This window comes from Arachis hypogaea, chromosome 12 (assembly GCF_003086295.3).
Source record: "Arachis hypogaea cultivar Tifrunner chromosome 12, arahy.Tifrunner.gnm2.J5K5, whole genome shotgun sequence".
NCBI lineage: Eukaryota > Viridiplantae > Streptophyta > Magnoliopsida > Fabales > Fabaceae > Arachis > Arachis hypogaea.
This window is the reverse complement of record NC_092047.1, coordinates 107,989,525-108,011,216: the sequence shown is the minus strand read 5'-3', so window position 1 is coordinate 108,011,216 and position 21,692 is coordinate 107,989,525. Positions and strand designations below refer to the sequence as shown.

Below are 21,692 nucleotides of genomic sequence, written 5' to 3'. Positions count from 1 at the left end.
AACTCCTTTCAAAAATCAAAATAAATATTTTAATTTCCAGAGTGGACGCTTCCAATTTTTCCTCCTCACAAAGGCCATATTATTATAGGGTCTACAGCCGTAAATTTTTGGTACCCTTCTTAGGTATACCATACCGGATCAAGAAATTCATGTAGTGTGTGTAATTTAAGAGAGGGTTGTTATTATATAGTTCCTATTTAATACACATCAACTACTTTCCAGAATCAAGTGGTGATTTATAAGGTTTAAATGTTACACATTTGTGGGGTCCAATACCAAAAATAAAAGCCAATTGATTAGTTCAGTTAACCATTATATTCATGTTAGTTTTATTTAGATTTTTCTTAATTGAGATATTATTGTTGCTTCAGCTTTGCTAGCCTAATTAATTATAGGCCCAAATCTTTGTCAGGGGCACTGTAAATGTAAAGTAAGTCCAGAAGAAATGTTCAAGATGGTTAGGTGCAGAAAATTGGAAGCTTTGTTACTTGAATTGTAAGCTTTCAATAACAATTGCTGACTTGCTGTTCATAATAATAAAGTTGCATGAGTAACATATAAATCATATTTGCATAATCTTACAATACATTTTTAATGCGAATAAAGTATATTAATAATTACACTTTTATAATTAAGATAATAAAGACATTAAACTATTTTTCAATAAAATTTAAGAATAATATTACACATTCAAGTTATTTATTTTATAAATCAAATCCAACTAAATTAAATAATTAAAATTTTAAATAATGTTAATTATAACTTATTTTTGTTATGTTAGATCAACTTGGTTAACAAAAAAAACTTAAATGTGCAGTATTATTCAAAATTTAAATTGATAAAAAAAATATATAAATAATTATATTTTTAACACATTTTTTTAAGTAATACTTTTTTTAATTTATTTGATTTTTTATAAAAAAAAAATTTTGTTTTATGCCATTTTTTCTTTTGGAGAAAATAAAAATTAAACTCTATATCTTTCAATTATAAAAACTCTGATATTATGTTATGAAATTATTTTTTTTTAAATTTAAAATGATAAAAGAAGACACATAAATTATTATATTTTTAATTATATGTATTTTATTCTCTAATTTTAAGTTCATATATATTTTGAAAAAAAAAATAATATTAAATATTCTCATTGGAAGTTAGGCCTTTGTCCACTTGAGATTTTACTGAGTCAAAATATAGTCATATTCTTAGTAATAAAATTTAGATGTCGGTGATTTAATTTAAAAAATAATTATTAGATAGCTTTGATTAAAAAGCAATAAATAATACGAGTCTTATATATAATAGTTACTCACATAAAGATCGCTTTGTTTGAAGAATAGAGATTCTAATTGAAATTATGTTAATTAATTTATTATTATATTTTAATAAAGACATTTTTATGTAAAGATAATTTTATGTGAATAATAATTTTATTTTAAAAATATTATTTGTATATTAAAATTAATCATAAAAAGCAGTGATTATATATTTGTGCATAAATATATGTATTGCTTAACTTATTTTTAATATATATTTTATATTTTAACGTATATTTTTTATTAATAACTGATTTTGATGGTTAATTTTGATGTACATTTAACATAATTATTTTTATTTATATTTTTTTCTTAAAAAATTATTAACATTTCTAGAAGTTCTAAACTTTTTAAACTTAAATTTTTGTTTTGTATGAATTATTAACTAAGAGTACACGTTTAGTATACCCCCATAACCTAATCTCCTAAAAATAAATTCTCCTAACACAAAGAGTTGTTACATATAAAAAGGATGTGCAAATTGTGATGAATTCATTTGTGTTTGGCACTCACACTTTCCTTGCACCAAAAAGAAACAACTTAAATCTACATCACACATACATACAAACATAGTACAATAATACTTCAGATCCAAAAAAAAAAAAAAAGATGTTAAATGCAAAAGTTGATCAGATTTCTCAGAAGAGTAGTAGTAATAGTGTTCTTCAGATTAAGCAAGATGATAAATTCTTCTGCAGGCTTCTGTCAAAGGAAACTTCAATGGCAAACCCATCTTTCAGATTCTCTTCTTCTTCTGTTAATGTCCCATTTGTTTGGGAATCTCAACCTGGCACACCAAAGTACAAATTATTCTCTCAAGAAACTCTTCCTCCTTTAACTCCACCACCCTCTTATCACAACAACAACAACAACAATCTTAATAATAATGCATTGAAGAGGGTGAAGAAGAATAATTCAAGATCAAGTAGCAACATTTTCATGGCATTGTTTACAAAGATGAGTCTCAAGAAGATTATTACGCCTTCGCATTCACCGTCGCCATCACCGTCATGTTCTTTGTCTTCGAGGTGGACAACCTCGGATTCGTCCAAGGTTGTCCCCATGGCGAAGATCGGAAGGAGGAGATTCTTGAGTTATGGTTCTTCGTCTTTCGACTTTAGAGGGGCGAATAATGAAGAAGATGGTGGTGGTTCATCATCACCACCACCTTCTTCATCGGCATTGTGCTTTGCAATTTCACGTGCCATGAGCTCTAACAGTGGTTTCCAAAGTTCTTACAAGAGAAAAGCACAATAAAAGGTAATTAAAGACTGCGTTTTGTTTTGAAGTATGTATAATTAATTAATTAATTAATGATAAAAATATAAATATATATCGTTAGATATATATTTATTTATTAAAAAATAGACATGTACAAAAACAAGTAAATATTTTTGTCTGAAGCCATATTTTCCTTTTCAATATTGTTTAAGTATTTCTGTATTTTTTTATTTTGAAATAATTATCAAATATGTCTTAAGGATAAGTTTTTTTTTTTTTTTTTGGTTTGGCCTTGGATGTTGCATGGCCATTATTGTGATTTATTGTACTTTTGCTTGGAGTTTTTCTCTGTAATTCTTTGTAGTTGTGTTCTATTCATCATGTTTAGAGGGCAACTAATTTTAAATGCCAAAGGTTGTGTCTTCAGTTTCAGAGGATAAGCTTTTTTTAATTAAGGTGTATTCATGTATCTTAAAAAGTTTTTTTTTTTTTTTTTCTAATTAGGCTTGTGCTTAATTAGTTCTACTTTTCTAGAATTGATTTCAGTTAATTGTAGAATTAACTTACTTAGTTATAAGTTAGAACTAATTTTGATTTAAAGTGATTTATTTTGGAAATTTATTTTCTTCATTAGCTAGAGGTAATTTAGATATAAAATTAAAGTAAAAATACTTCACTTCTTTTTTTTTTTTACCAAAAATAAGGAGACTCGAACTCGCAACTTCTAAGTAGGTATGAGACGACTATGTCATTTGAACTATAACCAAATACTTCACTTCTAATAAATTCAAGTCAACAGAAAAAAAAATTGATTATAGTAGACAATAAAAAATAATATCAATTTTATAAAATGGCCTATAGAATTGGTTATGAATCACAGAATACCTTGGTTAATAAGCATACACATATAGTTCTGGTGATCAACTAACTATAGTTGTAGAAAAGGATCTATAGCTCTTTGCAAAATTTGGAGATTTTTTGGTTACTAATAATTTAGGTCTAATTAAGCATTGATTAACATGTAGATTTGTTAGTCCTTTTTCTCTTTCCCTTTTACTTGGGGCAGGGGAGTGAAGGAATGCCTTATAATTAAGAAGCATCTTTGACCAATGCTTTATCTTTAGGGAATTTGCTTTGTCTTTCTCAACAATTTTATTTATTGCAAATTAAAGAGCAAGAACAGTTGGGAGTTACTTTTATTTATTTCTTGCTGAATCAAATTTTATAGACAAAGGGAATTAAAGGTTGTCAAAATTTTATGGTCAAGACATGTCACAATTCATTGCAAAAGCTTTCAGTGTTAATTAGCTACAAATGATTAGGAGGTTAAAGTTATTACTTAATTTGTTGTCTTTTTATGAGGTAGTACCATCAATTCTTTTAAATACAATAAATTATATATTAATTTGAGAATATAAATATATCAAAAAATCACTGTAGCATATTAAAAATAACAAAAGGAGCATTATATTATCAATTCGGCTTCAATTGACCAATACGAAATTAGTTGTGATGGTAAATATTTAATTCTTTAACCTAAAATCTACTTGAATTTGAGTCCAAAGAAAAAAAAAATAACTACCCATATAAAAATATATTCATACAAAAATAATAGCTAAGATCAATAAATAATTTAATATATCTAAATAAATTGTGTAATATAATACATATCAAAGTCTTAATTTAATTTTAATCTTTACATGAAAACGTGTGAGTAGTAAAAAAATGCTATAAAAAAAAAGACCTAAATGCATGCAGGCAGTATAAGACGAACAATTTTTACCGACAATTAATCAATTTTATCGACCACCATTGATAAAAGAAAAAATATTTGGTAACCAAAGAAAATTAATAAAAAACAATCATAATTTACTTTATTTAGCATTTATTAATTGTTGCGACAATTAATAAATACTAAATAAGACAAATTTTAGCTGTTTTTTTGTCTCCCTAATATTACGGAATAAAAGTACGTGGGTGAATCGGAGTTAAAATTTTTTTACTAATATTATTGACGGTTTTGAGCCATCGGTAAAAATAAAATAATAATAGTAACACTGTTTTTGGCTGTCGATAAGTTTTGAAAAAAATATATTAAATAGTACTGAAAGTTCAACATTAGTACAAATAAATAAATATTTTTTTTTTATAAAATTCATATTTATATATAGACGTCCTAAAAAACTTGCTTGAATTTTGGTGAAGGGTGGTTGGTAAATTTAGAATCATTTAAGAGAGTTCATTTCCTTTGGGCAGTGGCTTCAATGGTTTGTTGCTGTGTCGTATGGGCAAAGGAACATATTAATACTGTGCACTTCCCTGTGTCACCATCACTGATTCTTGTTTAGATACAAAATATTTATTTCTATCTTTATATATTTGTTTTAGAACAAAATTGAAATGTAATGAAATTGATCACATCTTCTTCGTTCTATGCAATTTCTGTAATAATTAGTAGGATAAGAGAAAGCGAATTGCACACCAATTCTTTTGTAAAACGTGCAACAGTAATCAAATATGCATCTAACTTGCTTAAATAAACAGTGACATAATAATGGTTAGTTTTTTATTTGTAGTTTGCTTAAATAACCAGTGACATGTTATCATGGGCTTTGTATAAGAATTATTTATGTTATATAATTATTTACGTGTATGCTCTTCTCGATTTAAATTTTTAAGAAGTATTTTTATGATATAATATTAAAATTTTTTTATTATAAAAAAATTTGATGGATACTATTTTATAATTGCTTTTATATAAAAATATTTTATTTTGACTATTGGATAATAAATTGTAAAGCTTAATTTTCATATACTATAAAAGTGTTGTCTTTATTTAAAGTGTGATAAAATAAATAAATCACATTTTTTAAATCAAAATCATTATGAGAAATTGTTTTTGACATCTTCATCGAGTAGTTGCTAAAAAATTTAGAGTCTAGATCTTATTAACTTAAAAAAAAGTTAGCATAAAATAAATAAAAAAAATCTTGTGTTAAATACATGTTAGTATATATAATTATTCACCATGTGCTTACTTCAGTTTAAATTTTTGGAAAAAATAATTTGATGAGAATTTAATCACAGATTTAATTTACAAAATGATAGTGTAAAAATTAAAATTAATTTAGTCAGTCTTTTAATTTAAATAATATTATTTAATTAATTTAAATATTCACTTTTATAGCGAAGAAATTATAGCCAAAAAATTAAAACTAGTTTATTTCATTGTTTTGCTCATAAATTTTAGAAGAATGTTATTATTGTATTAATAAGTTAAACTTGATCTATCGTTACAGTGAAAGAGAACTCCTCCTTTTTATACGATTAATATATATATTTCTTTTTGTCTCTATTAATTATGAAAATAAATTCATTTAATTAAGACAGCATGCATTAATTAATATCAACATATAAATACACTATGATTCAAATCAAACTCTCGAAAATAATAAGGTAGGTGATATCTCTGTTCTTAAGCAGGGCAAACACCAATTAATTACCAAGAAGGTGGGGATGAGACTCAAAAAGATATCGAACATAACATTGTTTGGGTTGAAGGCTTTGCTTCAAGTTCAACCAATTTGTCGGCAGACAAAAAATTATTAAATAAAAAAAAAAGTTAATAGAAAACAAAAACTAGTGACTTAGCTGTCTCTGATTCCCATGTGCACAAGGATGGGCCACAGTACAGTTTGTGTTTAGCAACCATGATGCACCCTAAATAAATTCCATAATAGGAAATGTAATATAATTAATATTCAGAAAAAAATATATTTAGTATTCATAAAATAATTTAATTATTTATTTATATAAAATTTTATGGATAATTTACATTAATAAACTAAATGGTGTTCAAAATTACACATATGTCCTAAATCAATTTTTATTATACGTCTGTCCTAAAACATCTCTGTTAATCCAATTTATTATATATACTATATCAATAGTAAATTGATTGATTTGATTTAAATTAGAGATATTATAGGACAGACATGTAACGAAAATTAATTTAGAACATTTATATAATTTTAAACTTCATTCAGTTTATTAATGAAATTTACCCAAATTTTATTATTTTATAATATTATATTTAATTATTTTAGTGATTTTAATTTTTTTATTAAAAATATATAAAAATAGAAGGTGTGATTTATAGTGTTCATTGAAATATTTTAGTTCGTTAAAATTTTTAACCGATTCGAATCAACCTCATTTTTTATAACTTTTTTTACCAAAAAAAAAAAATCCGCTCCATGGTATTCGATTTGGTGAAAACTCATGTGCAGTCGACTTCACATGAAGTTGATAGTTGAGAGCCGTTAGATAAAAATTTAGTCAAATCAGTTAAATCATCTAACGGCTCTCAATTATCAACTTCACATGAAATCGACTATACCTGAATTTCCACCATGTGATTTTCACTTGTATTTAATGATTTTTTCATTATTTATTTATTTATTTATTTACTTTTTAAGTATAAATCTTAATTCCAATTCCCACATTGGTAATCTTGGTGTATGGCAGAGTATGTGTAATTAAATTTGCTAATTACATTCATCAAATATGAAAACATCAAAGCCTTTCTATACAATGACTTAGGCTATGTTTAATTGTTTCACAAGAGTTAAAAAACATTTACAATAGTCTAATATTATTTGACTTTGTGAATATTTTCACCTACTACAGGTATGTATGTTGTATGGTAGGTTTAACAAGAATAAATTACATTAGGCAAAAATGGTTAATATATCATGTGATCAGAGTAAAGTTTATGATTAATGCATGTTACATGCAAACAGAGGCTGCTTCACTGATTCTTGTAACTTGATGAATTGCATTTGCCAAATAGTTTACATTGCTTGGTGTCACACCTCCCATGCTGCAAGTACAACAACCTTAAGAGTTAAATGAAGCTTATTATTATTTATTGAAATTAACAATTAGAACAGAATTTTAATGTATGTTTAGTGAAAGTGTGTTCCAGCATGCTCTCGTTCTTTTTTTATATTCCTATTTTACCCCTGTAATGTTCTTTCCACTAAAACCAAACATAATATAGAGATACAAAAATGATAAATACTATCATAAAGATTTTACAATTAACTTTGTGTGAAGATGTATTTTTTTTTTATCATTAGATGATAAACAAACAAAACACACTTTTAACATAAGACTCTTCACTCTTCATAAGAAGATGTTTTTAACATCTTTATTTAAATAGGTGCCTATAAAAACTGTGTTCTTTTTCTTACTTTTTCTAGGTTTCTATCCTCGTTGTCTTGGGATAGGAACCAAACGATTTGCAAACTTTTCTTTTATTCGTCTCATTATTCTTAGATATTTACCAAATATGGGGATGGTCTATACTATAAGAAAGTTTTCAAATATATTCGGAATACTGGTATTTTAATAATCTTAATAGTTGATTTTAATTAATATATATTATATATTTTTTTTATAATTGAGATCAATGGTAAAAATTATTAGAACATCGGTGTATCTAATATACTTAAAATTCTTTTCTATACTATAATTTTTGGTTTGCTCAAAGTTCTGAAAATCGAATCAATCACTGAATCGGTAAAATTAGAAATTCAAAGATTTAAAGATTTAATCGAGATTCAACCAAAGTTATAAAACATATATATAGTTTTAGAAAAAGTGACTTTTTTTTTTGTATTTTACTATTTTAAACTAATTAACCGCTAAAAAAATTATGCTGGTTCGACCCGTTAACTGATCCTTTGACTAGTTTTTTTTATGCTCTAACCAAATAATTGCCAACTACTTTTTGTTTTGAACCAGACCATTCTGATGACCGATTCCCAATTAATTTGATTGAACCGACCGATTCGGTCAGGCTCGCAAAACCATAGGTTTGTTAGGTAACTAACTTTTTTCGGCCAACAAAATAATGTATAAGAGAAGAAAAATATTGACCGAAAAAAATTGGTTTCCGATCTTTTCCACATAAGCGTACCTTATTCGTCCATCTGGACTCATATATATATGGAATAGCTTCTCCAAGTGTCTAACCTGATCAGGGGCTAATCCAGAAAACAGAACATGCCAACCTGAATTCGGTACATGAACTAAAGTCATGATTTGTTTCCTCAAGCAAAAGGTAAAACAACATATATGCAAAATCACAACACCAAAAACCTGATTAGTTATATGTTCCCAGTTGAAAGATGAATCCAAGTCCTCAAGATTTCGATGTAGAGTAGTTCGCATTGCTCGGATTCTGTTAGCCATGATCTTCAAAAAGACTGAATCTATTTAGAAATGGAAAAAGCAAAAAATATGGTTTAAGGCAGTGATTTTACCTTCATCTCTTTCTTCCATTGTTCTTTCATGTTTGGATCACTCAAGATCATAGTAACAAGTAAAATGCCATGGATTGGAGGGCTGCTATACATTGAATGAGCAATGTGCTGTAGTTGGCTTTTCACTGCAGCTGCTTGCTTTATATCCCGGGTCAAGACACTATTATCGACATTCAAGCATATCAGTCTATGAAGCACGGACACAGACACTTGACATAACGTCAACATGGAGACAAACCGAATTTTTAAAATGAAAGTACATAGACATGGAATATATTTGTGTATATTTTCAAGACTAATATGGTTTTCAATTATTTAGATTTGGAAAAAAAAAGTGTAGTATTTACTACTTTCTAATCTTGGCCAAAAATTGTGTAGCATTCTTAACTTGTGTCATTTATGCCGATACTTGCTAGCAGGTTCATTTGACAAATTTGTAAAATTATTATTCTTATTGAGATTTCTAAACCCCATATATCATAGTCAAGTTGTGTTTGAAGTATCTTTGAATTAGAAAGTGTAATACATGTTTGGTCAAATCCATTTTTGCATATGATATGATGTTTAGTTTTTAGGTCGGACACTAACATAGTTGATTTAGAGTTCAATTAGCGAGTCAACTTTTTTCAGCCAATATCAGTCAACTCTTTAAAACTACTTTTTTTTATCCTAAATTCTAAATCCTAAACATAAAACCTAAATTCTCCAAAAACTGAGGGTTAAAAGAATAATTTTCAAAAGCAAATAGCTAATACTGACTAATTAAAAGTTGGTTTCCTATAGTTATTCGTTTATTTAGTCGCGCTTTCTAGAACTCAATAAATCAAATAACACAGTACAACATATTGGTGACATTGTTACACAATTTAACTTTTATCACAAAAATGCATCACAAAATATTTTTGACCTAACTTATAATGCACGGAGACAGAGTCATTGTATATGATATGCTATGCTTCTAATTACAAGGATTTAGAACTGAAACTTTGGGGAGTCAGATTAACAATCTTTACCTTAAACAACCAACTTTATGCCCGAATAGTCCCATATTCTTTGCAAATGATTGAGCACAGCCTACTAAATGTCCATCTTCAACGAAAATCCGAAGCGCCGCAGCATCCTTATCAAGATCACCACTTGAAAATCCTTGATATGCCATATCAAAGAAGGGAAAATGATTTTTGACCTGGAAAGTAATTACTAAGAGAATGTTACAATCGATTCAAAGTTATGGTATCATAGCAAATATTTAAGCATCTTATTATGTGTCATCACATACCTTGAACTGGTATGAAATCTCTCTCCATTGTTCTTCAGTGGGGTCAACACCGGTTGGATTGTGAGCACAAGGATGAAGCAAGAAGATCGAAGAATCCGGCGCGTTCTGAACTTGCAAGTTACAAGCACAGAATGAACATAGAATAGTCAAAAGTTTGTTTTATATATCATAGTATAGTTGCATTTGGATTGGACGATGGTAGTTCATATGTTAATACTAAATGCTGATCATATATCCTTAGATTTGCTTGAAATACAAGAATTCAAGATGTGTATAATGGATGCTAAATTTCTATGTAATTCATGATCATGAAAATCATGCATAACTTTGATAACTAAATTATTATATACCTTGATATCATTTATGAGTGCATCAAAATCTAAACCCTTTGTATCAGGATCATAGTAGTGGAATGTTTTGACTGGAATCTGAGCCTGTCTCCAAATGTTGTGGTGACTATAACATACAAACTTTGAAAATTAGATGCTGGGGAAAAAAAAAACATCATCAAGAATAATTCTGTGGAAAAAGGACTAACTTTGGCCAGGTAGGATCTGGAAGATGAATTAGAGAATCAGGATAGAAATTCCTTTGGAATTCGGCAAAAAGCCGACACGCGCCGGTTCCGGACAAAGCTGGAACTCCAGCATACAACCCTTCTCTTACAACAAATGAATCATTCCCATATGCCAACTTTACACTCTCCATAACAAACTTTGAACTAACCTCAGAAGAGTTTGTTTCCCTGTCAATAAACACATTAAATAAACTCTCCATGAGAAGGCAAAAGAAATATTCATAGAATCAGTTTTACTCCAAGAAATCTGCAACTAATTGTGGCCAAACTAGAGTGTATGTACCAAAAACTGACACAGATTATGTAAACTGTTCTAAATGTCGGAGTATAATCAACGTTTTATATGATCAATTTTGGCACAGAGTAAAGATGATTCAATTAATTATCGACCCGTCAATAAAAATAACTACTTTTCAGAATCCGGTTCTATAGACTAGACTAGCCAGATTGTTACAAAAACTTAAAAAAAAAAAATCATAATCCAACATTCAATTCAGTTTCACTTTCCTATATAAGTAACATGGTAGCTTGTAAATTGTAATCAAGGAATGTTTCAGTGCTGAAAGCTAATTAAGACTCACTCTAATGTATATCTGTTAATCTTTGCTTCTGCATCACCAAAACATTGAGGAGTAAAGGGTTTTCCATTATCATCCCTATAAGTACCCTAACATATATAAAAATTATTAGCAAGATGTTAATATAATAACTAAGTAAGCATTTTGTTTTTCTCTTTCCATAGCAATAAGTTAATTACTTTAATTACTTACCATAGCAAGATTGACCTTGTGGGGAAAAGGGTCAGCAAGAAAAGACTCATTCACACTGACAATGGGGTTCTTTGGTGCAACTCTCACTTTGTCCCACCAACCATGGCCACTACAAGTGGATACAAACCTTCTCGCTGTTCTGCCATTGAAGTACCTCCACATCACCACCATGATCATCAAGCATATGCTTTAATTTGGAACTTGGAAGTTGTATATATATATAGTAATATTATATATTGATTTATGATTCATTGAGTTGAATCAAAACTGAATTGTGTATATGTATATATACATATCCATAGAGAAGGAGAAGAAGGTTAGTGAGTGAGTGAACTTTACCTTCAACTGCCGTGGTTTTTTGTTGTTTTTTTTCCTCAAAATGTTTCTATGTGCTCCTTTGGGTTTGTTTATGGTTTCTTACTTTCTCTTTTTGCATGTAAGAGGGAACAAAAACAAGAACCACATGGCCACGTTTGTTTGACTTGTTTTCCACCGTCAGATGATGGCCACGTGTCATCAGATTCTCGCAATGTCGCTTTGTAATTTGTGAAATGTATATATTGTACTACCAATTTTATATTTTAATTAAAAAAATTATTTATATACTAAAATCAATGACGGTATATTTATATAATATAAATTTTAAAAAATTATAAAAATTAATATAATAATTTAATTATTATTATATTAATAAAAATAATTAATATTTATAATAATTAGTTTTTAATTAACAAAATTATGCACTTTCAATTTAAATTTTATTAGAAAAATATTAAAGATTTAATATTTTTATTTTTAATTTATATTTAAATAAATATTTATTTTTTTATACTAAAAGTATTAGTCTTTTAATACTTTTTATTATTATTTTTGGCTGGAGACTGGAGTTAAAGTAGAACAATTTGTTGTCAATTGTTTTCGTTCCCTTGGGCCATCAGAGCCCTAATTTGTCACCTTGTGGGACGACAGGCCCAACAATAAAAGGCATAAAACGATGTTAGGAGTATTCTAATGTCCATAAATCACACGTTGGAACTTGGAAGCACTCTAATGTCAAAAAAAAAAAAAAAAGTGCTCATCACATAGTTTATTTTAAATTTTTAATTCAAAGATTACTAATTTGAATCAAACATGAGAAATAAGAAGAGTAAAATAGTCACTAATGTTAAGGCTAAGTCTTATTTTTCTTTAACGTTGAAACGTCTTTTTTCATTCTAAACATTTTATTTTATTTTATTTTAGTCCTCTAGTTAAAATTAATTTTTTTTATTATTATCTTCTTTTCTTTTATTTTATTATTTTTATTCTCAAATCATTATAAAAATCACGGTAACCATTATAATTGTAATTTTTGTCGATATCTAGAAGAAAATCATATTAGAAAAAAAGATATTTTAAAAAAAAAACTTTTAATTTTAATTAGAGGACTAAAGCATGATAAAATAACTAAAATATTTCAAATAAAAATAGAAAGTTTTAAAAACGTTAAAAATAAAATTAATACTTAACTTAATGTTAGGACTAAAATAATATTTTATTTGAAGTAAAAATATCATGTGAACACTCACCAATCATTTGTTTTCAAGTAAATAATCTATAACAGAGAAATTAATCACTATTTTCGGTGATAGATACTTTAAAAATAGATAGGAGGGAGGGGATTTTTTCAGAAATAAAACAAAAAAAATTCATATTTTTTAAACACCATTTTTTGAATTTTAATTCCTTAAATACAATTTTTTTTTGTTTAGAGCAAGTTCGCCGCACCTCGACAAACTCTATAAAAATTATAGAGTTCGTCTAACCGCCGACAAACTTCCTTTAATTTTTTTGAATTCCACATTCTTAATCTATTATCATCATTTTCAAATAGTATATAGATCTACAAACAGTATATAGGAGTATACAAAAATACACAGACAACAAGCATAATTTCTTCAAGAATTTTTTTAATTATAAATTAAAAAAATAAGTCATATTTAACTATGGCAACTATTATCATCGTCTCCAAAAATATACAAATACACCGGAATAAGTCATATTTAACAAGAAATTTTTTAATTATAAGTTGTATTTTATTTTTAAAAAAATTTAAAAAAAATAAAAGATGGTGAGGGTAGGTATATATGTTAGATATCAGAGATACCTAACTTGATAAAGAAAAAAGACTTAGAACAAGCTATATATAAGCGAAATGATGAGAGCAGAGAGGTGGGCTAATTTTTTTGGATATGAACCAAGGGTTGGTGTAACGCCCGTTTATGGCGCTGAGAGGTGTTTAACTAGTGTGTGACGACGATTAGCTAATGGAGGGAAATCAGACGGTCCGATTTCATGCAGGAGGTGAGGGGCACAAATCGGACTGTCCGATTTGTGCGTGGCGTAGTTGCATGCATGCAAATCGGACCATACGATTTGTAGCATGCATAAGGTTTTTTTTTTTTTTTTGCCCAAGGAAATCGGACCTACCGATTTGAGGGCTGATTTCAGAAAAACTCCAGCTAACCCAAATCAGACCCAGCGATTTCTGGGTTTAAAAAAATTTTTGGGCGGACTTTCTACTAATCGGACTGTCCGATTAGTTAGTTCTAAAAATTTCGAATGGCCATACATGCGGTCGGATGGTCCGATTTGAGTGTGATATATATATATAGATGTACCCACCCAATCTGAGCAGCTCATTTCATTCCTCCTCTTCGGTGCTACAATTCTCTAAACATCTTCTCTGCAAATCTCTTCTTCTTTATTTGTAGATCTCTTCTTCTCTATTATCATGGATGATAGAGTAAGATTAAAAGTGTATTATCATGGCCATATTTTATTACAAACATCAGAAGGAGTGAAATTTGTGTGTGATAATCCGTTAGATATTATTATTCCATTTACACTGTCATTTGAAGAATTAAAAGGGGTCATTTGTGAGAGGATGGATTCTCAAATATCTAGGAGAGTGTCGTGTATTCTGTACAGATATCCTATATCTGTCTTTGGTGGGTTCGTGCAATTTCAAACGAAATACGTGACCGACGAAGCGAGCATGCAAGAAATGTTTTCAGTGTATCTTGAAAGTCGGTCGCGAATGACGTTTATCGAACTGTATATCGAGTTCGAGCAATCTGCAGCGGACCGAGATATTGAATTGGAAGATTACAACAGTGATAGTGAAGAAGAGTTCGAAAGTAACTACGAGGTCGTTGATCCGGGTGTAGACGAAGATCAAGCTGACGAGGCTATGGTGGCAGATGTGGCGGATGTGGCAAATGCACTAGCAAATCAGTAGCCATTTGTGGAGCCGAGTTTCATGCGATCGTTGGATTTGGAGGCCATGCATGCACCGGAGTTTCCTCAATATGTAAATGCAAGTGCGCCGTTAATTTAAATTAAGATTTGTGATAGTATGATTTGTGTGCCATTTGGGCCGGACTGGCCGGTTCGACCGGATTGGTCCGGTTTAACCAGACTGGTCTGGTTCAACTGGACTAGCCAGTTCGACCGAACCGACTTGATCGACCGAAATGACCGGTTTGACCATATCGATCATCTAGAACGGACCGGCCGGTCCGGCCGGACAGGACATTAGGACCGGACTTAACAATTAATATTAATATTACTTATTCTATTTATTTATTTATCATACATCCAAATTTTTTAATAACCGTATTATTATTAACAATATTATTATTGCAATTATTCTATTAATAACAATAATTAACTTATTATTATAATGTAACATATCTGAACAATATTAATACCCAATAATCTCTAATAATAATTTTTAATTCATAATATTTATTTACGAACGACTAATATAATATTAAGTAACTACAAAAAAATTATTTATTATTAACAATTAAAACTAATTAACTTATTTAAATTCACACGTACAACAGAACAATATCAGCACTACTATATTCTATTCTACTGATAATTAAACGCTACTAGCAGTAATAATTATTATTATTACAATAAGCGAATTTTATAACAATTAATATTAATATTACTTATTCTATTTATTTATTTATTTATCATACATCCAAATTTTTTAATAACCGTATTATTATTAACAATATTATTATTGTAATTATTCTATTAATAACAATAATTAACTTATTATTATAATGTAACATATCTGAACAATATTAATATCCAATAATCTCTAATATCATTTTAATTAAACTCAAATATCTATAAATTATTATTCCACTAATTCCTAACATTATTACTATAATAAACTATTATTAATCTCTAACATTATAATTATTATTTTAACTAAAATAAAAAATTTTGGAATAGAAACTTACATAGTTAGGATGATCAAGATAATTAGCAATGTGGAGTTCTGGACGATTCACATCTTTTATTTTTCTTCTTTTAGGCATACTTTCCTGTGTGGTCCAATTTTTTCAGCTCAAACCTTCAACAATAGAGTGAACTACCGTGGCTGGGGGTGGGGTATATGGGAGAAGAGAAATGGAACAAAGTGAAAGTGAAATGGGAATGGGAAAGTGAAAGTGAAACTGGCTTAAGGGAGCTCGGGTGGTTGGGATCATTTCATCTTTGCTGCACCAACGTGCATGCGCGACACGTGGCTGGGGGCGCAAATCGGACGGTCCGATTTGTGTACTTGCCCAGCCTAAAATCGGACCGTCCGATTACTGATTCTCAAAACGGACCGTCCGATTTCTTCGATCCTAGCCGTCACACTCCGGTTATGCATCATACAGCCCCATATTGTCATACACCACTCCTCCACCAATATTAAAAATAAAAAAGTGCAGAGAGGTGTGTAGAAAACTAATAATTGAATTTATTATTGAAAGTACACCATGTTAACTAAATTTATATGAATTGGAGAATGTGACTTATTATTCACAAAGAAAATTAAATAAATGATTAAGGATGTGTTTGGAAAGTTTCAAAAAGTAATTTTTTTTGAGTTTTTAATTTATAAAAAGTAGTAGTATTAATGTCTAGTGTAATTTTCAAAATCAAATTGCAGCTTTTTAAAAAGCTATTTAGAAGTTTATAGAAAAGTTTAAAAAGATGACTTTTTTCATAATACTACTACATTTTATCACATTTCTATAAAATAAGTACTTTTAGAACTAAAAACACAAACACAAAATAACTTATTTATAAATTATTTTTAATACAACTATTTATTATTTAAACTATTTTTTCAAAAAAAATTTAATTAAGCTATTTACCTAAACTAGCCTAACGCGCCAAAGAAACAATTTTAATTCCCCAAGGCTGGGTCAGAAATCAGAATGTCATCCAAAAAAAAACAACTTGTTTATATTTATCCTTAAAGTTTATTAGCTAAAATTTCATCAAATTGAATCTCTAATTTGAACTTACATATACAATAACAATGAAAACATACAATATATCACAAAAAGATACAAATCTTTTTTCTTATTATTACATAGACAAATTCAAACATATATTTTCACAATAATAATTAACATAATCGCAATACATATTATATATATTACACTTCACAATTATATTCTTGTATACACACTTATTTAATTTCCGATCCTCACCTTAACTAATTTAATGAATAAAAATCAATAATAATTGTTGACTTTCCTGCAATTAGCACGAATTTCACCTTGTTCCCCAGTTAGTGGCTGAATATTTCCCATCTTAATCATAGAATTTGCAAAGTCTTGAAAGAAAGCTTTGGAATTATAGCTATACTCCTTAACCAATTGATCCGTGGGGCCACCATTGAAGAATTCTTGATCAGAATGAAGAAGGCCCTTCTTGTTGATCAAATCACTATAATATTGAGAATCAAATTTTGTAGCCGTACAATCCAAAGGAGCAAGATTATCATCACCTACTCCAACATCCCTAGGGCAAATGTACCTAAGAGAATTTGCAAATTTGGGATCAATGTTTGTGTCATTGTAAATATGGCCCCTATATGTAACACAACGTGCTGAACCTATGGTGTGTGCTCCATAGAGAGCCACTAGGTCCTTCTCATCTAGCCCTTGGTCTTGGAAGCTCTTCATTAGTTGGGGAAGGTCAAGAAATGGCGCCGGCAGGTTCGTGTTTGCGCCGTTAGGGTTTGCTGTGGTAGAGTCTCTTCTTCCTAGTCTTACATCCCATGTTGGACCTCCTAACTGCATATTTGAACAATTGAATTTTGATGATCGATTTTTTCAAATATAGAAATTATTAATAATTTCTATTTTTAAGACTGAAATTTAAAAAAAAAATTTATTAATTATTTATTACTCGACCAATTCAATTTGTTGGTAATTTTGACGGATTTTATCTTGAACTAATTAAGTTGAGTACAAAAACTTCAACAATAATTTTGCATGCTGATGATATTTAAAACCATGAAAAAGTGCCAAATATATTGCCTTCTCTATTGTAAATCAAACCCCAGCTAGCCAGCATATATTTATTGGATACCTCTTATAATGCTAAATAAGGTAAGTTATAGCTGTTTTTGGCTGATTTTTTTTTGTTACCAAACATTTCTGATATTTATTAAATGGAAAAGTATAGGGTATCAATATACTATCTGTCAATTTATTATCAACAATAATTAATTATTATATTTTAAACACATGTATAAAGAGACACATGCAGAAAATATATCTATAAAGATATTTTTATTAGACATAATCATAAAAAAAATATTTTTATTAGACACATCCACAAAGACACTTTCATTAAATACCGTTATAAATCAGAGTTGGCAGAAGTTGACAAAAATGTTGTTGATAACGTAGCGGGATTGTTATTAAATTGAACTTTTTAGGTCTTTTATGAACGAATTATTAAGAAAATGTATTTTAATATTTGTAAGTTGTTGCGTTCTTACATGCTGAATATAGTTCAATAAAATTTAGTATAATAAGAAAAAACTATTTGACATGAGATGTATGATTATTATGTCTATGTAAAGTTTAATAATTCTTGACTAGATCAACAAGATTATATATTAATTAAAATTAAATAACTTACTGCAACCACAGAATCTCTAGCAGCAACAGCCAAAATGTCTGCACAAGAAACAATTGGGTTTCCACAAGCTTCGTCCACTGCATGCTTGATTTCATCGACCACTTCAAATCCTCGAACAGAGTTCTTATTAGGCAATGCATTCTTTTCACTCTCAATGGTGGATGTGGGGTCCAGAAGAATTGAACCATCACAACCCTGAAATCACCATTTTAAAAAATATATATATCTTAGTAATTAATTAACTCTACGTTATACAAAATTATTAGGTCATGCACTAGACAAGAAGTGTCCAATTTACATAAATAATACACCTACATAAAGAAGAAGTATAGAGAATAATTTTTAAGTAGGTAATATTAAGCTAATCTTTTTATTATAAAATTATCTTTTCAATTTTTAAGTTTTAGAGAATTTAAAATTTAAGAGTAGGTTTTTAATTTTAGTTGAACTCTTACATAACAAAAACTCTTGAGATCAGTAACTTTTAGTATTTTTTACTATCATTAAATATTAAATTATTTTTAACAAATAATTTTTTTATTAATTTATATATGTAAATTTTGAATAATTTAAGTACAAACTGTATTAATTAATATGTGTAAAATTCTGATAAATATAAATACAAATTATATACTTCTTGTGTACAAAATGTCTATAAATATAAGTATAAATTATTGTTTGTCAAGTACTAGCCAAAAATAATAATATTTACTAGCTATTTAGCATTATTCAAAGATATTAATATAATATTTTTGTAAAATATAAAATTGTAAAATATAAAATATTAAAAAATCTCATATTTTATAAATATGAAGTATCATATGTAATATTATTTAAACTATAAAACAGATGAATGTAATGTATATATATATCTTACATTAACAAAGCAATCATGGAAGTGCAAGCGAAGCAAAGAAGCACCCATACGGCGTTCTTTCTTTACGGCAGCCTTCACAACACTTTTGATGGTACTCAAAGCATTAGGGCATGAATTCTCATAGTAATCTGGTGTTAGCTGTGACAAACCACTGCTTGCAACAATTGCAAACACCAAAACACTTAGAATTAATGAGAAATAATAATTCCCATGTGATGATGCCATTTAACAAATATTTCGATTAATATAACAAGATCTCAATAATTGGAATGAACAAGTAAAGAACCAAGCAATACTACTACTCTTGTTTTGTTTAATTTGTGTTGTAATGTTATTGCCTTGTGGTGCTATATATTGTGTGCGTGTGATGCATGCCTTGTGAAGTTGTGATTATTATATTGGTTGACTAGGTTTACAAAATGACCTTTTCTACTAATGAACTGTTCATTATGTTGATTAATATATAAGATTAAGGAATTAAGAAGGTAATTAATTAATAGTATTTGCAAGCAATTAACCAATTAGCGGAAAGAATGAATTTGTCAATGATTGATTAAGTCCTTCATGATAGGGAGTAGGTAGTCGGTTAGTCAACTACTAAAATGAAAAGTAAATATATATGAACATTGGGAATACAAGAACAATATTCAAACAAGTGTTGAAGGTTCGAATTTTGTCTTATGCATGCAATAATTTATTAATTAGCGATAAATTTTTAAATAAAGTTCAGTACTGCAACGGAATAATTCTTAACTTATTGAATTATTAGGAGATACTGTAGAAAATTAAAAAAATACGTACCTTCTAAATTCATATAGAAGACTTGGCGCTTCTATTATCTGAATATATATAGTAAAAATTATGCTGAATTAAATATTTTTTTCTCTAAAAATATATTAATTTTAAATAATTGACTATTTTAGAATTCATTGTTAAACGTTTTTTTATTAAATAAGAAATATTGTATGCTTTAATAATTAAATAAATTTTAACTCTATTTACTATATTTTATATCAATAATTTATATTTAGAGTTTAGTATTTATAATTTAAAATTTAAAATTAAAATTTATGGTGTTTTATTTTTTATTTTAACTTTTAATGACAAGTTATTTTAAGGAGAGTTACACTCCTTATTTTGTTCGGGAACACATTAACATGCTTTTAGGCATAAAGATGACATTTATTCTTTATTCTCATCATTACCCTTAATTTTTATTTTGATAATTGAATAATCATTAATTATATACGTTCATTTAACTAATTTTTTTCAGAATTTTAAATATTTCCCTAATTTATCTATTAATTTTTTATGTATATAAATTATTTTGAACATTTATTTTGAAATGAAGAGAGTAGCACTCATTGTAAATTTAAGAGTGAGCTAAATTAAATAAATATTAGGAAGGTTTGATTAAATTTTAAAATTTCAAAACGTGCATAAAATATTAGAAACATTTCAAAAATAATAAAATAATCGAAAGTAAAATCATCAAATTTGAGTTTGATTTAAATGATTAACGATAATAAGAGAATTTAAATACAAGTACATGAAAATCGGATTGATACAAATAAAATTAAAATAATGCTAAATTCTTATTATAAATCAAACTTCTTTTAAGGATGAAGTCTTTATATAATTTATAAGTGTGAGAAATTTTTTATCTCATAATAAACTATTTTTCAGAATTAAGTTAAAATTATTACCAATTCTCAATTTTAATATAATATTAGAGTTTATTCGATTTAATATTATTGTTTGTTAAGTCATCTACGTGCAAATAAATCCCACTTCTTTTAAAATTAAATAAATCAAAATATTGACACGTATAGTGTATAGTATATATATATATATATATATATATATATATATATATATATATATATATATCACTAATCATATAACTTTTCCATATTTAGACGGGGGCGGCAAATTAAATAAGCCTCAACTAATACATTGACTTGATAAATTTTTAGTTAAAATAACTTCATAATTTTTTATATTTTTTAATTTAGTAATCATGAAAAGCTTAATTCTTAAGTGAGAGAAACAAATTTTAAGTATATATCAGGTATTGTGTATAAAAATTTATTATACTACTTTAAATAAGTTTAAATATTAATTTATTACAAATTTAATTATTTTATTATAATATTTGTTATTATTTTAGTACCTGATTATTTAATTAAAAATATATAAATTAATATTTAAAAATATACATAATATAAATATAGCATCGTTACAAGACTACTAATTATAAAATCTAGTGTGGCATCTCACACACAACCAAATATTAAAAAGTAATTAAGAAAAGTAGAAACAGTCAGGTA

At 27.7% G+C, this 21,692-nt stretch overlaps 2 protein-coding genes and 1 pseudogene across 2 annotated transcripts; 1 reads left to right on the top strand and 2 right to left on the bottom strand.

Annotated features, from left to right (window-relative positions):
- The first annotated feature begins 1,778 nt into the window (after nt 1-1,778).
- LOC112728141 (uncharacterized) lies at nt 1,779-2,988 on the top strand. The gene has a single exon (XM_025778170.3). It carries the CDS (start codon nt 1,926-1,928, stop codon nt 2,571-2,573), a length of 648 nt encoding a protein of 215 aa, XP_025633955.1. The 5' UTR covers nt 1,779-1,925; the 3' UTR covers nt 2,574-2,988.
- A 4,084-nt stretch (nt 2,989-7,072) lies between these two features.
- On the bottom strand, nt 7,073-11,901 carry LOC112728140 (aspartate aminotransferase, mitochondrial-like; annotated as a pseudogene).
- Nucleotides 11,902-16,939: 5,038 nt separating this feature from the next.
- LOC112728138 (peroxidase P7) lies at nt 16,940-19,670 on the bottom strand. Its single transcript, XM_025778169.3, has 3 exons — nt 19,363-19,670; nt 18,486-18,680; nt 16,940-17,629 (listed from the first exon to the last, which is right to left on the bottom strand). Exons 1-3 carry the CDS (start codon nt 19,585-19,587, stop codon nt 17,066-17,068), a joined length of 984 nt encoding a protein of 327 aa, XP_025633954.1. The 5' UTR covers nt 19,588-19,670; the 3' UTR covers nt 16,940-17,065.
- Between the last annotated feature and the right edge of the window lie 2,022 nt (nt 19,671-21,692).

What these genes read in the sequence shown, in the direction of transcription:
- LOC112728141 (XM_025778170.3), top strand. Translation starts at nt 1,926, where the DNA reads ATGTTAAATGCAAAAGTTGATCAGATTTCTCAGAAGAGTAGTAGTAAT.
- LOC112728138 (XM_025778169.3), bottom strand. Translation starts at nt 19,587, where the DNA reads ATGGCATCATCACATGGGAATTATTATTTCTCATTAATTCTAAGTGTT. An exon ending in TCCATGATTGCTTTGTTAAT is followed by an intron (nt 18,681 to 19,362) that starts GTAAGATATATA and finishes TGGTGATTTCAG; the next exon opens with GGTTGTGATGGTTCAATTCT. An exon ending in CTAGAGATTCTGTGGTTGCA is followed by an intron (nt 17,630 to 18,485) that starts GTAAGTTATTTA and finishes TCAAATATGCAG; the next exon opens with TTAGGAGGTCCAACATGGGA.